This window comes from Macaca mulatta, chromosome 12 (genome assembly GCF_049350105.2).
Source record: "Macaca mulatta isolate MMU2019108-1 chromosome 12, T2T-MMU8v2.0, whole genome shotgun sequence".
Lineage (NCBI taxonomy): Eukaryota > Metazoa > Chordata > Mammalia > Primates > Cercopithecidae > Macaca > Macaca mulatta.
Window position 1 is genome coordinate 127,794,679 of NC_133417.1, and position 17,849 is coordinate 127,812,527.

General features: G+C 41.5%; 1 protein-coding gene across 2 annotated transcripts in view; it reads left to right on the forward strand.

Annotated features, from left to right (window-relative positions):
- The window catches only part of SGPP2 (sphingosine-1-phosphate phosphatase 2), a 140,978-nt gene extending 123,388 nt beyond the window's left edge, over nucleotides 1-17,590 (forward strand). For both annotated transcript variants that reach the window (XM_001107876.4, XM_077957712.1), the window contains exon 5: nucleotides 13,655-17,590. In XM_001107876.4, the coding sequence (XP_001107876.1) occupies nucleotides 13,655-14,206 (552 nt within the window). In that variant the 3' untranslated portion in view covers nucleotides 14,207-17,590. The remainder of the gene's footprint in view (nucleotides 1-13,654) is intronic.
- The last annotated feature ends 259 nt before the right edge of the window (nucleotides 17,591-17,849 follow it).

Consider the following 17,849-nt stretch of genomic DNA (forward strand, 5'->3'; position numbering starts at 1 on the left):
TATTTAATGGACAGAGAGTATTCTTATTCTCCTCCTAAGTATATTTCTTAGTAAGTAATAGCTAGTGAAAAATAAAAGCACATAATAGCTACTGAATGACTGAACAAGTAATTATTTGAGCTCTATTATTATTTACATGAGTATTTCCTGGAAGAGAGGAAAGATTTTAGACTTTATTGCAACGAAAAATAGCTCTACTTTTTCCACTGGTACTTGCATTTATTATGATTTCTTTCTTTGCTCTGTGTCTTTTCTTTCTTTTTTTAAAATAGAACAACGCTTAATATGAACTTTGACAATCAAACAAGTACATGGGTTTCAAAGAGCTTATGTTTTTTTATGTTCTTTTTCCTTTTTTTTTTTTTTTTTTTTTTTGAAACAGGGTCTCATTCTGTTGCCCAGGCTGGAGTGCAGTGGCACAATCTTGGCTCACTGCAATCTCCTCCTCCCAGGTTCAAGTGATTCTCCTGCCTCAGCCTCCCAAGTAGTTGGGATTACAGACATGTGCCACCACGCCCGGCTAATTTTTGTATTTTTAGTAGAGAAGGGGTTTCACCATGTTGGCCAGGCTGGTCTCGAACTCCTGACCTGAAGTGATCTGCCCGCCTCGGCCTCCCAAAGTGCTGGGATTACAGGTGTGAGCCAACACACCTGGCCTTCAAAGAGCTTATGTCTTTTGTCTGTTGTTGTTCAGGAATCAATTTTAAAACTCTCAAACCATTGATTTGCAAGATTTCTCTTAATCATTACAACCCTACCTCCCAAATACAATTGAAAAAGGGAACTGTGTTCTCAAAAGAATTAATGTCTATCCTTCCTTTCTCTGTGGTGGCGGTTTCCAAATGAGAAATTCCACCTTAAAGAGTTTAGAACTGAGCCCGGCCAAGTAGCCTGTCAAGAGAAATAGCAGATTCCAGCCCATCACAAAAGGGCAAACGGATTGTTTATCCATCACAGCCATAAAACTGCCTAAGAACTGGTCTGTTACCAAAATCTATCTTGTTGGTGAATTGATGAACACTGATTGGATACAGCGGATGTTGAAGAACAAAGTAGCTGGCTTGCAGTTACGCTCTGAAAATTAGCTAAGGGTCTGGAACATCATTTTAATCTCAAAACACTGCTGAGGTCTGTGTTTACGTATGTCTGTGGGAATGTTCCTTAAAACATGCTCACTTGGGAAAGGAAATAAACATGTCATGTATCATATGTTTAAATGCATACAGGGTTTCCAGTAAGTGCTATGATTTATTTGATTTCTTAAAGCCCTGACACCTGCATAAAATTAATTCATGTGCATAGGCCTATGGCATAGTTGGATTTCCATACCATAATACTGAGTACTCACCACATTTCTGAAAGCAAAGGGTCACCCAAGCACCACAACCTTGTACCTCATTACATCTTGGATGTCACTTCCCCATTGTAATAAAATTAAATGGTTTAACCTTCTGCTCACTTGAAACATACTTAATAACAAGGATGTAAGTGAGATTGTCCAGCCTCATCAAAAAGAGAACATGGCCATATTTGACTTCACTGGAACAATCTGCAAAAAACAACTAACATTTAAAAAATCTCCAGTAATCTCTAGTTCCTAGTATGTGGAAGGGATGTAAAGTATTTCCCCAGGGAGCTTTGCTTTTGCACAGGACCAGGACTCAACAGCTCAAGCAACATGTCCCAAGGCCAGTGACAAAGGGCTGGGATAGATTTACTTTCCTCTGTATGAGAGCACCCATGTCTCCAGGTCTACAAAGAATTTCCAGATTTTTCTCTTGTGCCTATTTGCGCCTATGTATTAGTATATCGCAATATCACTCTAGGACTTTCAAAGACTATAAGAGCTCTAATATAATTCAGATGTTTTTATTCTTTTACACATGTTGCAAAAAAAAAGAAAAAAAAAAAGAGCATGCCAGAAGCTCTGATGTGCCCCCTTTAGCATGAAGAGTTCACATTGGCCTTTGTGATTTAGTGAGGGGAATCCTCTGACCAGCAACCTCAGTGTCACCTGGGAGTTTGTCAGAAATGCAGATTCTCAGGCCCCTCCCAGACCTACTGAATTAGACCTGCATTTTAACAAACTTCCCGGGAGATCTGAATGCAATACATAGTTTGAAAAGCACTGAAACAGTCTAGATACACATCCCAGCAAATATGGTGACAATGTCAATTAAATTTCTACCTGCATGGGCCTGCTTAACAATTATATTGCATCCAACATAACTCTTTTCTGTTCTCTTACTGCTCAGAGGCCTCTCTGCCCACCCAGATTTGAGCAACATCGCTTGAATGTTTGACAGTGCCTTTGTGTCTTCTAGCAGATTGCCCTTCCCTAGGCTTGTCATTCTCGCAAGCTGCTTAGCAGTTGTCAAAGATGATGTTATAACCTGCCTGGGGGCTTGATCTAATGTCACAATCCTATTGACCTGCCAAATCCTGTGATTCATTATAAGTAGAATGGTTCATATTCATGTGAATTATGGGTGGGGAAATTTTGTCTGTTTCATGAAGACCTCTGTTTGGACGTGTTAGATTCTGTGAAGTCAAGACAAACAAGTGATTATATCCTAAATCATGCTTGATACGAAATAAAGTTTAGAAATATATAGTATACTCAAATACATTTCCAGTTGATACTGATATTATACAAAGTATGCAAATTATACTGTTATACTATTATATTATCACATCGAGAAACAGAATACCTGCCTTACTTACTTTTTAGCAAACCAGTACCATTTAAAGAGAACGTACAAAGGAAAGCAAAAGTAAATTATAATTGTTTTTACATGCAATATCCATATTCAATCATCTAACAATTTTCTTTATAAATATTTAGTCATATAAATAAACAACTGAAATAATTATGTACTTGCTAAGGTATAATTTTAAATGGTAAAATAATAACTCCCTTCCAAAAATGAAATGAATATGTGTCAAAGATTTTATTAAATTCATTAATTAATGAAAGTACCAGTAAGATTTAATGAAGGAACTAGTAAATATGTATAGACAATCTAATAAAGAAATATTACACAGAGGTTTCTCGGTTATATACAGAACTAGTTATACGTCCTACAGGGCTACTGTCCTACAGGGCAACAAACTAACCTTTGTAGGTTTCATTTCCACCAAACAGAAATTATTTGCATTTCAGCCAGACAAAAATCTACCAACTAACCTGTCATTTCGCTAAGTCTGAGATCATTGATCAGTAGTAAACAATAAGTTGAACAAAGTACTTTCCCTTTTATAATCCTGGGGTGGCCTTTGCCCCCATATGACATAGAAATCAGGTTTTACCTTCTGTCCATGTTTTATATAATTTTTCTTAACACACTTATAGAAAACCATCTTCTGTTAAACTTCATATTTCAACTGAAGGTTTAAATATATTCACTTTCCAAGTGGACATGTATTCTACAATTACAGAAGGTGCAAATTGACACACTTCTTTCTACCTCATGTAGTTACTCCTGAGCCTCAGTCAGTTTTCAGTCTTTTTCAAAGCCTTCTCTTTCCACACCTAGTGATTTTTAGTTCGAGACTTGTAACAATGCTAGGATACCTAAGGCGGCTCAGAGGACCGTCATGGCATGGAAAGGACATGCTTTCAGTGACAGAGTGCCCACTCAAAGACCCATTCATATCAGGCGATTCTACTGCTTTTGCTCATACCATGTGGCAGGTAAATCAGCTTCCTGCTTTTGACTGATCCCTACGGACATTGATGTGCTTTCAATAGGAAATTAATATTTTTGAACTTATGCATTCACTTTTCTCCCCATACATATGCTAATTACATGTAGGTTTCCCTCTGTAATCATTTATATTCATATTCATGAATAATGTTGCCTCCTCCTTGTGATTTGGCTGCTATTGAATCTCATCTGCATTATTCTCAGAAATTGAATTCATTTGGAGCTAGCATAGAAAAGAATAAATATTCTGTTAACTAGGAAACATTGACCGATCTATGACTAAAAGTTATTTTCTAGAATAACTGCAGTGTTTTGGTTTGTTTCCGTTTGTTTTAATGTCAGTGTCTGCTTGCATTCAAAGCATTCGCAGCATCTGCAAAGAAGTGGGTCTTGGCTTTTACTCTGCTCTTGGCTTCAGCTCGCTCTGTGAAGGCAGCCAAGGGCAGAGAAGGCCCTTCACATTCTCAGCAGGGGACCTGGCAGAGGGGAAGATGCCAGAATCATAGAGTTCTCGGCATAAATAGTTTCAAGATCTGAATGCATTCTTTCCTAACAATTGACTGAATGGGTTTGTTCTCTCCCCTTCTTTCTCACTAGCTAACCTTGTGTTGTGTTGGCCTGTTCAATAGCATTCTTCAGGGAAGATGTTTGGAGATAGAATGGGAATTTGTCGCAGTAAACTGCATATGGGAATGTGATGTAGGGTCAGAATTAGTAACTGCTGGGAGTTTTCATGTTTAGGGTCTCCTGTTGAGATACCCAGAGATGTTTACCAAAAAAAGGAGTGTTTCAGTTTGGCTAAGAATGAAAATACTCTATTTTATGGGTTTATATAAGCATTTACTTTAAAATTTTGTTCTAATGCTTGGGGTAGCTCTATTAGCATTCTTTTCTACACACTGGAGCTTGTCTGCCTCTATTATTGTTTCCTGTAATGAGATATAATAAGCTCAAGCTTTTACCTAAATATCAAGTTTTATAACAGAAAATGAGAATAGGTTAAAAAATCAAAGGGATTTAGAACTTTCTGTATTTGAACGTTGGAAAATGTTAGTTTTGTGTAATGATTTTTTTTTTCCAAATAATTTAAAAGACTTATACATATAAACCTTGGATGGTAAACTGAATTAAAGGTTGACTGTATTTCAGACAATGTGATCCATAGGGTGAGGCTGGAAACACATCTTGTATTTTTTTTTTTTTTTTTTTTTTTGAGACGGGGTCTCACTCTGTCACCCAGTCTGGAGTACGGTGGCGCAATCTCAGCTCATTGCAACCTCTGCCTCCCGAGTTGAAGTGATTCCCCTGCCTCAGCCTCCTGAGTAGCTGGGACTAAAGGCACACACCACCACGTCCGGCTAACTTTTTGTATTTTTTAGTAGAGACGGAGTTTCACCATATTGGCCAGGCTGGTCCTGAACTCCTGACCTTGTGATCCGCCCACCTCAGCCTCCCAAAATGCTGGAATTACAGGCGTGAGCCACCATGCTTGGCCTATGCCTTTATTTTAAAAGTTACTTGGATCACGGAGGAATGGTATGTTATTATATAGATTCTTAAGGGTATTTCATTTTTTTGGCATGATATGAAAATTATAAACAATCATTTCTACTTTAGTCTGTTTTGAAACATTCTGATTTTCACATTTTGATTTTTTTCTCCTTGATTTCATTATATTATAATAAAAGTAACAAGTATTGACTAGAAAATCTGGAAGATCCTGGAGTGTAGAGAAGATAATAGTCATTTGTAATGTCACAACACAGAGAAGAAATGACTCTTAACATTTTTATTTCCTTCTGACATTTTATCCATGCTTACAAGTATATACTTATATAAAATTAGGATCATCCTTTCTGTAAAGCTTGTATTCTGTTTAAAACATCTCACTTATGGTTACCTTGAAACTATAGAAAATGAGGTTGCAGAAATTTGTCTTTTCAAATGGAAAATGTTCTGGCTATATTATTAAATAAGAAAGCAGCACAGCATGGTTTTTATCTCATTTTTGGTGTAAGCAGCATAATATGCTTGATTTATCGTTCTAGCTTCTTTCTTATTATGATGTATGTTCCATACTTTATGCATTTTTGCTTGTTTCTGATGTTTCTGTAATGCAGCATGTGTTACTTTTTGGATTTAAATGGCATGAGCTGAAATAATCCAACAAGAATCATCCCTGTATGTAAACTTCATGAGCAGCCTTATTATCGTCTCTGGTTCTTTTCTTAGAATCAGTTCCTAGGAGTGGAATCGCTGGGTCTCGGTGTTTGAATATGCTGTATATTTTGTATACTTTGTAGTCTAGTTATATTTCTCTATGGGAAGGAGATTTACATTTGTTCTTTGCAAAGTAAAGAATATTTATTCTCACCATTTTTGCTCTTGTATCTTTCCCTTATCATGCCTTTTGCACCATTCTCTTTACCTGTCTTCCATATATTTCATATATTCCCTATCAACCGTCTGCACTGTTTCCTCTCTTCTCCCCATCTCTCAAATCCACCCATTCAGGACAATTATCCCCATTTTTTCCCTCTGTTACACGGTCATCTGCCCTATAGCTTGCCTCTGCTGTCCTGTAGAACCATGAACCATTTTCCCTCTAGCCTCACGTACTGTGCCAAGCACTGTGCGGCTCCAAAGAAGTCACCTCCTAACTTTGAATATGCAAAAAAATAAAAACAACAGATTCAGTTCAAAGACAGATATTTTGTGAGCTTTCATAGTTTCTCTGAATTTAGTAGCTTAAAAAAACTGATATAAAAAGTTGTTTTCAAATTTTCAAGTATTTATAGTCTTTATTTTTAGAAACTGTTGGGAATAATTTTATTATAAGAAATTTAGAGACTGATATTAGAAAGCTCATTAGCTAAAGTCCAAGCATTTTCCTTACAAAAATACCTATGTGTCTTTATTACAATGTCACCTTTATGGCTGAAAATCTCACCAACAGCCATATTGACTAAAATTACTTTTGCCTCAAATGCTGGGGCTATGAACCATAATAGTCTAGTCTCCTGATGCATTGAAGATGAACAGAATTCATTTATAAAAAATATTCCAACCAGATGTCTGAGAATTTGGTTATAAATCAGCAATTACAAAGGAAGACAGAGGAAAGGAAGACAGATTTTTATTTATATATTGAAACAATGGGTACTAAGTATTATAGATAATTGGGATAAGGGAAAGGCATTCCATTCTTATGCCTTTGGATCCTCATGGTTTACCTCCCACTTTTGAGTGAGAGCATAAAATGTTTGGTTTTCCATTCCTGAGTTACTTCATGTAGAATACTAGTCTCCAATCTCATCCAGGGTGCTGTGAGTGCCATTAATTCATTTGTTTTTATGGCTGAGTAGTATTCCATTGTATATATGCCACAGTTTCTTTATCCACTAGTTGACTGATGGGCATTTGGGTTGGTTCCACATTTTTGCAATTGCGAATTGTGCTGCTATAGACATGAGTGTGCAAATATCTTTTTCGTATAATGACTTCTTTTCCTCTGGGTAGATACCTAGTAGTGGGATCAAATGGTAGTTCTACTTTTAGTTCTTTAAGGAATCTCCACACTGTTTTCCATAGTGGTTGTACTAGTTTACATTCCCACCAGCAGTGGAGAAGTGTTTCCTGTTCACCACATCCGAGCCAACATCTATTCTTTTTTAATTTTTTGATTATGGCCATTGTTGCAGGAATAAGGTGGTATTGCGTTATGGTTTTGAATGACACAAAGGACTCTGGGGACTTGGGGAAAGGATGAGAAGAGGGTGAGAGATAAAAGACTACAAATTGGGTGCAATGTATACTGCTTGGGTGATAGGTGCACCAAAATCTCACAAATCATCACTAAAGAATTACTCAAGCCAGGCGTGGTGGCTCACGTCTGTAATCCTGGCAGTTTGGGAGGCCGAGGTGGGCAGATCACCTGAGGTCAGGAGTTTGAGACCAGCCTGACCAACATGGAGAAACCCTGTCTCTACTAAAAATACAAAATTAGCCGGGCATGGTGGTGCTTGCCTGTAATCCCAGCTACTCAGGAGGCTGAGGCAGGAGAATCACTTGAACCTGAGAGGCAGAGGTTGTGGTGAGCTGAGATCACACCATTGCACTCTAGCCTGGGCAACAAGAGCAAAACTCCGTCTCAAACAAACAAAAAAAGAACTTACTCATGTAACCAACCACCACCTGTTCCCCAATAACCTATGGAAATAAAACATTTAAAAAAGACAAAAACAGAGAAAGGCATTCCAGTGTCCCAATGCCTGTAACTCAATGTCTACTATGTGTTAGGCACTAGGCTAGGAGCTTTGTGGAATAATGCAAAGGCCCCGACCTTGCTGATCAGACCCTATAATCAATGTAGCGGAAAGGCAGGTAACACACAGCAACAGCAAAACGCAATGCAAGAAGGGCTTTTGTAGTCACATTCAGCAAGTGCCTTCACATTCGGTTCAGGGAGAAAGCAAGAGAAAGGTTGGTTCCAACTGTGTTAATACATGAAGATATTTTAGAAAGGAAGTAGCTTTTAAATGTAGCCTTAGACGCACCAATAAGACCTTGATGGAGGTGGTTAAAGTGTGCTGTACCTAACACAAATGCAAAATTTTGACCCTAAAATTGTATTAGGCATATTTGGGAAAAGCAAATAGACCTATATGAGTGGGGCAGAAAGTTCTGATGGGAAAGTGAGAGAAAACCTGGAATGACAGGATTAATGAAACCCATGTCATAGAAGACTTTGTAAACCTCTATGCTAGTATTTCCGAGTTTTCTATTTAGACTCATGACATCAGAATTACCTTGTGGTGTTAAAATGTAGACTCCTGGGCCACACTTCTGATCACAATCAGAGGGCAGTACCCTGAATCTGCATTTTAACCATCTTCCTAGGAGATTCCAATGCACACTAAACTCTGAGAACATTTGCCATTGAAATAACCATCAGGGCAGTGTGGCCTAGGGGTATGAGGAAGAAAGGATTCGTCCCTTTGGAGGTCCCTCTGCCAGGCAAGTCTCAAAGCGGCATTATTTAGCTCTGTGCATTATAAATTTTGGTAAAATGACTTTTTATCTTCCAGGCTTCATTAGGGCACAGACTTGAGTCCAGTGGAGCTGCCTGGGAGACGATCTGAGTGGGAGAATCTTCTGTCCCCCACAAGAGAGGAGAGACCTGTTTGCAGTGTGAGGCTCATTCACCTGGCTCTCCTCCTTCCCTCAGAATTCTTATGCCTTTAAAACCACACAAACAAAATGCCCTCAGAGCTTCAGGAGTGAGATCTTATCACACCAACCTGTGTGGAGGACACAGTGAGGGTCCTGAGATCCCAGTCATGTGAAGTTGAAAGGCAGATACTGTTTGGAAGAGGAGAAACTGAATTTTATCTTACTTTTTAAAAAGAGGTACTGTATTCACATGATACAAAATTCAAAAGGTACACAGGGCATCCTGTGAAAAGTCTCCTCCTGACTGTCCCCAGCCATCCAAGTAGCACCTCTGTGTATTCAGGTGAAAGGGTATCTCTGTACCTGCCCACATTCTCCCTGAACCGAATGTGAAATACAGGAAATGGTAATATACTGTATGCACTGTTCTGCACCTTGCTTTTTAAAATTTGTCAGAGCTTCCTTGTTCTTTTTGCAGCGGCGTAGTATTCCAGTGCGTGGCTATATCATAGTAAAATTTAGTCCTCTATAGATGGAACTTGGGTTATTTCCAGTGTGTTGCTATTACAAACAATACTACAACAGATACCTTGTAAGTATCTCCTTTTAAACGTGAGCAGTTATATCTCTAAGGTCAAGTCCCAGAATGAGATTGTTGGGCTGGAGGATAAATAAATGTGTAATTTTTAAAGCTATTGACAGGCTCCTCCCCATAAATGTTATACCATTTTGCATTCATATGATGAATGAAAAAGAGTCCCTCTCAGTTCATCCCTACAGTTTCATTAACAAAATGTTAAACCTCTGCATCTCTGTCAGCAGGGACAGGCGAGGAGTCCATTCTCTGCATGGTTTGTGTGGGAAGGTGGAGGAGGGAGCAGCTATACTGGGAACCTCGCCAGGGGTCCAGAGCCTGCTTTGCAGACAGCGGTGGGCATTCAGTGGCAACAAAAGAGCCCACTAGCTTTTTAGTTTTTGTTTACGTGTCTGAAATCTATTTTGAAATTTTAATTTAAAAATTAACAGTAGAATTGACTTTATGTTTGGCATAAAGTTCCATGAATGTTAATACATGTATTGATCTGAGTGACCCCCACTAAAATAAGGAACAGTTGCATCATCCTCAAACCTCCCTCCTCCCATCCCTTTGGAGTCACAACCTCCCCTCACCCCAAAACCCCTAGGCAACTGCTGATCAATTCTCCATCACTATGGTTTTATCTTTTCGAGAATGTTATCTAAATGGAACTACACAGTATGTATCCCTTGGAGCTTGACTTCTTAGGTTCAGCATAATTTCCTGGAGGCTTCATCCAAGCTGTTGCACACATCAGTAGTGTGTTGCTTTTTACTGCTGAGAAGTATCACAGTTGATTTACCCGTTCACCCATTCCGAGCATTGGAGTTGTTTCCAGTTTGGGCTGATTATTAATAAAACTGCTATAAGCATGCACGTACCATTATTTGTGGGAACATAAGTTTTAGTTTCTCCCTAGTATAATTTTCATACTTTATTATGAGTAAGCTTAGGGATATTTTCGTACATTTAAGAGACATTTGTATTTCCTTTTCTGTTATCTGCTCATTTCTTTTATCCATTTTTCTTTTTGGTGGTTGTTGATTTTTATTTTAGAAAACTTGGTTTAAGGGAGATGACAGGACATCCAGATGGAAATGTTTAGCATTCAATTAAAACATACGAGCCTCAATTTTGAGAGAGAGGCTCAAAGATGTGGAATTGAGAGGCACACTGATAGGGAATGGAGAGACGAAGCCAGGGAGCTATGTGAACTCGAGAGAAACATGCAAGGCTTGAAGACAGAATCTGTACAAATGCCCATGTTTAGGATGTGGAAAGAGGAAGAGGTAAAGGAAGAAATCGAGAAAGAGACTTCTGAGAGGTCACAGAAGATTCGGGCTATTTTAGGGTAACATTAATAAAAGCTGAATTTTAAAGGTCTGATAAGTAAAGGGTTTAAATCCCAGAGCACAACGTCAAGAGAGAGACAGAGCATCTGTCTCCAAGAATTCCAAATAACAGGCCTACAGTTCATCCTGATTGTTGTAGCAAGGTCACAAGATTACCCCTGCACTATTCATTATGAAAGGAATTCAGTGCATTGATTGGCCTACCTATGTCATGTGCTTCAACTCCATAATTTCCCGGAACCTCATGGATCCCCAAGGGGAAATATGGGGCTGTTGGAAGACTTAGATGCTGAAGAAACAGCCAATGAATGTCCAGTGAGTGGCCTTTGAGAGTGGCATATCATCTGAGTGCAGGAGCTTAGAAGCAGCTGCACATCAAGTTGAGAGACTGGAGGCAACACGTGTAGAAAACCCAAAGAGTTTGGCTCAATTTTGGTAACCAGGAAGCCTAAATGAAGGATTTGTTTTCCCCAAAATTAAGGCAATATCAGTGCATATTCATACACCCAAGAAAAGACACCACAGGGAGGGAGGCTGCAGAGATGGTGAAGCCTGAGGGGATAGTGGAGGGGAACTGAAGTGTGCACTGGTGAAGCCCTGGAGCCAGGTGCAGGCTGTGAGGACACTCAACTCTCCCTCTGAGAGGCAGGCAGTCTTTCTCATCCACCCTCACTCCTCCCCCATCCACTATCACTCTCCCCCATCCACTCTCACTTCCTCCACACCCTCACTCCTCACCTACCACCCTCACTCCTGCTCCATCCACCCTCACTCCTCCCCCATCCACCCGCACTCCTCCCTCATCCACCCTCACTCCTCCTCCATTCACCCTCACTCCTCAATCATCCACCCTCACTCCTCCCCATCCACCCTCACTCCTCCCTCATCCACCCTCACTCCTCCCCATCCACCCTCACTCCTCCCTCATCCACCCTCACTCCTCCCCATCCACCCTCACTCCTCCCTCATCCACCCTCACTCCTCCCCATCCACTCTCACTCCTCCCCCATCCACCCTCACTCCTCCCTCCCTCACTCCTCGCCTACTACCCTCACTCCTCCTCCGCCCACCCTCGCTCCTCCCCCATCCACCCTCACTCCTCCCCATCCACCCTCACTCCTCCCCATCCACTCTCACTCCTCCCCCATCCACCCTCACTCCTCCCCATCCACCCTCACTCCTCCCCATCCACTCTCATTCCTCCCCATCCACCCTCACTCCTCCCCCATCCACCCTCACTCCTCCCCATCCACCCTCACTCCTCCCCATCCACCCTCACTCCTCCCCATCCACTCTCATTCCTCCCCCATCCACCCTTACTCTTCCCCCATCCACCCTGACTCCTCCCCCCTCACTCCTTCCCCATCCACCCTCACTCCTCCCCCCTCACTCCTTCCCCATCCACCCTCACTCCTTCCCCATCCACCCTTAGTTCTCCCACATCCACCCTGACTCCTCCCTGCCCCTGTCCACCCTCCCAACTGCGGTCAATCTTTTTAAAGTGAAAACCCAGTCATGTTGCTACCCAGTGAGAGCTACTTCAGGAACTCAGGCTGCTCCCAGGATGTAGTACTCATGGAATGGGTTGGACTTTAGGGCCCTGTGTGAAGTGGCTCCTGCCTGTGTTCACTCTCTCCTCTCCAGCCCCCAGGAACCATCAAGATCCCTAGTCAACCTCCTTCTCTCTGAAATAATGGTAACTCCCTGTCTCTTTACCAGACCGTGAGGTCCAGGATAGGTGGGGATGGTGTGTGTTTGGTTCATCTGGATCCTCTAGCACTGTGCTTGGCAAACAGTAGGTGCTCATACATGGCCACTGTATGAAGGATAGATGGATGGATACCCCCTAATCTGTGAAACTTGCTGTTGCCTTAGTGATTATTTCTAAGATCTAATTCTCACCCATTGTTTATCCAAATCAGATGTCATTGTATTAGACACTAAACAAGAGAAATAAATAATGAAGTTATTAGAAAAAGCAAGACCAAGCCTTAGAATTCTATTATACATATAGGAAAAAAAGAATATAGGGAAACATGCAAACTTAGGGAAAGTGCTTAACTCTAGGTATTGAAACTAAAAATTGATTAATTATATGGTGCAAAGAGAAGACTAAGGAAAGAGGGACATGTGGGACATCAAGGAGTTAAAGATATTTTAAGCAGGAAAGGGAGGAGGCAATGGAAGAAAGCAAGCTACTGTTCTAAAGAATGGGATTAATTAAATAAAGCATGGTACAACTGCTCAACGAAATTGTATGCACACTGTTTGAAATCCTGTCTCTGAAGGCGGGGTAGTAGTGCCAAGGCTGACGCAGAAGAATTTTGGTGCTACCACATCCAAATATCTCCTCAAACCACCCCAAAGGAACATGTCCTCTACATAACAATGATGTGCTTGCTGTGTACATTTGGCTCCCCCAGACGCCAGCTTCCCCCTTCAGCCAGCCTGCAGCCCAATCCCCACCTGCCAAGAAGGGATGGTGACACCTCTGTGAAGATGGTGACAGCATTTGTGATATAACTGTCAAAATACTAGATTTATATAAGTTTGAAGGACAATGAGATTACAGTTATTCATTAAGAAAACAAATACAGAATTTATTCCAAAAGGTTAAAAAGGTGAAAGAAGATACGTAACATGAGTAGTATGGTTGCTGGGAGCATTTTTTCCCATTTTCACTTCAAATTTTTACAACTTTACACTTTCTTTGAACATGTACTGTAAAATAAAACAATGCAAAAATTGTGTTTTAAATATCAAACTAACCATATTTGACTCAAATTATACCTGTATACAAGGAAACACTCATTGGTTCACACTGTTCTTTTCTCTCCTTCCCAAAGGATGTGCTGGGTGGCGTCCTGATCACCGCACTCCTCATCGTCCTCACCTACCCTGCCTGGACCTTCATTGACCGCCTGGACTCAGCCAGCCCCCTCTTCCCCGTGTGTGTCATAGTTGTGCCGTTCTTCCTGTGTTACAATTACCCTGTTTCTGATTACTACAGCCCAACCCGGGCGGACACCACCACCATTCTGGCTGCTGGGGCTGGAGTGACCATAGGATTCTGGATCAACCACTCCTTCCAGCTTGTATCCCAGCCGGCTGAACCTCTCCCTGTCATTCAGAACATCCCACCGCTCACCACCGACATGTTCATTTTGGGTCTGACCAAATTTGCAGTGGGAATTGTGTTGATCCTCTTGGTTCGTCAGCTCGTACAAAACCTCTCGCTGCAAGTGCTATACTCATGGTTCAAGGTGGTCACCAGGAACAAGGAGGCCAGACGGAGACTGGAGATTGAAGTGCCTTACAAGTTTGTTACCTACACATCTGTTGGCATCTGCGCTACAACCTTTGTGCCAATGCTGCACAGGTTTCTGGGATTACCCTGAGTCTCAAACAGTTGGAAACTAGCCCACTGGACATGAGAGCCAAGACATAGGAAAGTTATTGGTAGGCAAATCTTGACCACTTATTTTTCTTTAACAACAACAACAAAAAAGTCATACGGCTGTCTTGCTACTACTAGATAAATGATGCTGCTGTGTGAAAGGAAAAACTATCTCATAGCGGTCATTAGTCTGTAATGGTTACGCTACAGCTGAACCCAGGCTAAAATCCATAATCTAGATCTTTAAAGGCACACCCCCACCCCGGCCCCTGCTCCTCTTTCTGTTGCATGGATTTTGGACCTAGTCATGGGCTGGCAGGAATTGTAGCCTGGCTTAGGAATAGCTAGGAGCCCCACTGGGTTCAGGAGAGCCAACAGGGATGGGGTGATCTGGGAGGCTGGAGATACAGCCTTTCTTTTCCATTACAACCTTGCCTAGCACGGTGTCTTATTTCCAAAATAGGAACCTTGGTCCAGGAGAAGGGGTGGCACCGTATAAAAGTGCATTTCTTGGACAGGGTGACTTCCTTATCGTTTATTTGGTGTTTTTTTGTTTTGTTTTGTTTGAGACAGGATCTTGCTGTTTTCCAGGCTGTAGTATAGTGGCACAATCTCAGCTTACTGCAAAATCTGCCTCCTGGGCTCAAGCGATCCTCCTGCTTCAGCCTCCTGAGTAGCTGGGACTATAAGCATGGACCACCATGCCCAGCTAATTTTTGTAGAGACACGGTTTCGCCGTGTTGCCCAGGCATGTCTCAAACTCCTGGGCTTAAGCGATCCGCCCACCTCAGCCTCCCAAAGTGCTGGGATTACAGGCATGAGCCACTGTGCCCAGCCTCCTCCTTGTTATGATCAAATTAGACTTACTGGTTGGGTGGTAAGACGACTGTGAAAGAAAGCTCACTGTGAGAGATGAAAGGCGGAGGCAGAGCTGTGAGGTCATGGGGAAAAGCCTGCTTTCCTTATGAGCCTGGTGTTCATGCTGAAATAGGGATCTGCTCTTCCTTGTTTCCATGGATTTTGCAGGATTCCAGGTACCATTAACACACTCTTCTGACCCACGAAACAAACTGGCTGCTCGCACCTCACCAAACAGGTTGGGGGTTAGCCTTCAACACAGGTGGATACATCTGGGATTCACTGAGATTCTCACCCTTTCTTGCTTCCTAGTGGTTTGGGACAGGCCCTCTGCCCATTGTCAGCAGTGAGCAGTGTTTTGCTTTCGTACAAACCTGGAAGGCACTGGCATCTGCCTAGGAAAGTGGATCCGTAGAAGAACAGATGAACGCAATCCTTTCTGGAGCCTGACAAAGAAGGGATAGGCTTCCTTGACATTGCCTGGTCCTGACAAGGCCTCCCTGACATTACTCCTCCAATTTCACTGTTATCTTCTGTAAATCTATTCTCTCATCTACTGAATAGAATCAGGCTCCCTTTTTGTCTTCCCACCTCTTATCTCTTGGCAATTTTAAGGGTAATGAATGCAAGAACAACTTTAGTGTCTCTAGGGAAAAAAAGCCAACCAAATACAAAGCCCATTAAGTCTACTAGGGTGAGTCCTCTTAACATGGGAAGGTGATGATTATGCAAACACTAGAGTTCCCTCCTCTTCAGTTCCTAAGAATAAGGAACGGGTATCAAGAACTGTTTTTAAAGTTAGTGTAACTATCGTTAACAAAGTATCCATTGAGGTGTAGTGCCTGTAGGACTGAAGCCAGTGCTTTACCAACCCAACACATCATCACCATGTGCATACTCGGAAAAAATTAGCGTCCTTAAAAGTTACAGAGGCTCTTAACGGGTTAAAACTGAAAAATCACATTTTTCTTTATTTCAAATATGTTCTACAGCCTTATGGTTGTGACGATATTTAGTATGTAACTTAGCGTTCCAATTTCTTAATAATTTTTAGCAAAACATCCTGTTTTTACTTAAAATTCTTCTCACATTTATTATAGTTAGAAGGCAAAGATCAAGATGACCTGCCATTTGACTGCTTTTACATCAAATTCTGCCCAGTATTTGCAGCACAACTCAGGGGAAGGGCCTTAGCTTGCAGGTACTCCCAGCCTGCACCTGCCCCTGCAAAGCAGTGGCTGTCAGCTGGATGAGGCACTTTTCTGTAATTCCATCCGCACGGCTGCCCAGCCAGAGTTCACAACACCGGATATCTACACAAAATAATTGTGGTTGACTTGTCTGAAGTCAACTGACAAAAGGATCAGCTTTTACCACGTGTATCTTTTAAAAAGAGGGATTGTGATCATTGTCACAGCAGTGGGTGTTGGCATCTCATACATATGATATACATATCATATACATAATTTTTACTGCTGTCTCTATTTTTAAGTCCCAACAATAGGAAGGCCGATCAGCTATACTGATATATTTAAGGCTGTCCTTACCTAATTTGGGTCGAGGCTGACTATATCAGCCACAGCACATTAAAGAATGAGTCAACGATTTGTCATAGGTTGGTCACTTTTTAAGTATCTGATTACTGCAACTGGAGAATGAAAAGTATATATTGGTAATGCCAACCTCAGTTTTTGAGCACTCCTGCTCTGTGGTGTAGAATCAGAAAAAAATCGATCGGGGAAAAAAAAGGCATTACCTGATTCACACTCTTGCCTTGCTAGCCCTCTTCCATTCATTTCTCACACAGCACTTTGCTCTGTTAAATCCTCTCTCACTCTCACACCATTGCATGCCCCTTCAAAGGGTATGGTTCAGCTCCTTTCAAGACATTTGGAGTTTCTCTCTGGGGAAGGAGCGCCCCCTACTGGTCTGGCTTCAGTCTAGGTCCACGGTCCCTCTCTTGATCTGGCGTCTTGAAGATTAATTTAAAAGGCAAGCTCATCACAATGTAAGCCTACGGTCTGGTCAAACTTGCTTTTGGGAACTGTGACACCAAAGCCCCCAGGATTATCTGCCCCTCCAGGAGTCAGATAGAATGACATGCCTTTATCCTAATTGTCCACATTCCACCCCCAACCCACTGCCACTGTGGGCCAAGCCATCCATCTTGCAATCTTCATCTAAAACAGCTCTCATTTCATGCCAGTTTTGCTCTAACCTGCACCGTCACAATATATTCAGAAGATGAAAACGTAGAAGGCACCCCTGAATTAAAAACACTTACATGGTAGTGGCTGGAATTACTCTAAAACATGCCCAGTGATCTCACTGTAACATGGGATTTTCTCACCCAAATAGGCAACTCATGCTTCCTGAGTGTAATCAAAGCACGTGGTGTTTTCGCGCCATATGCGCCAGATTTCTATTTTAGAAACCTTCAGCTGTCTTGCTTATGTACCATATGTAAATTTATTCTTTTTAAAATCACTTTTATTTGATTTTGACTTATTAAATGCTTTAAAAGCCAGTGTTCTGTTTCCTTGGATTTTTTTCTTAACGTAGACCTTTTTCTCTGAGTTCACTGGACCTGAGTTGAAAAGGGGACAAAAATAAGAGGCAGGCTACATAATTCTCTGTTTCTGTCATAATCCAATCATGTGCAAATGTTGGCGAGCCACGGAGGGCCCACAGGTGTAACAGGAAAGAAGTGGCATTTTGGCATCCTTAAAGCCCCTCCTCTACTCCATGATACTAAAGAACCTCCTTTTACCTTATATGGAGTTAAA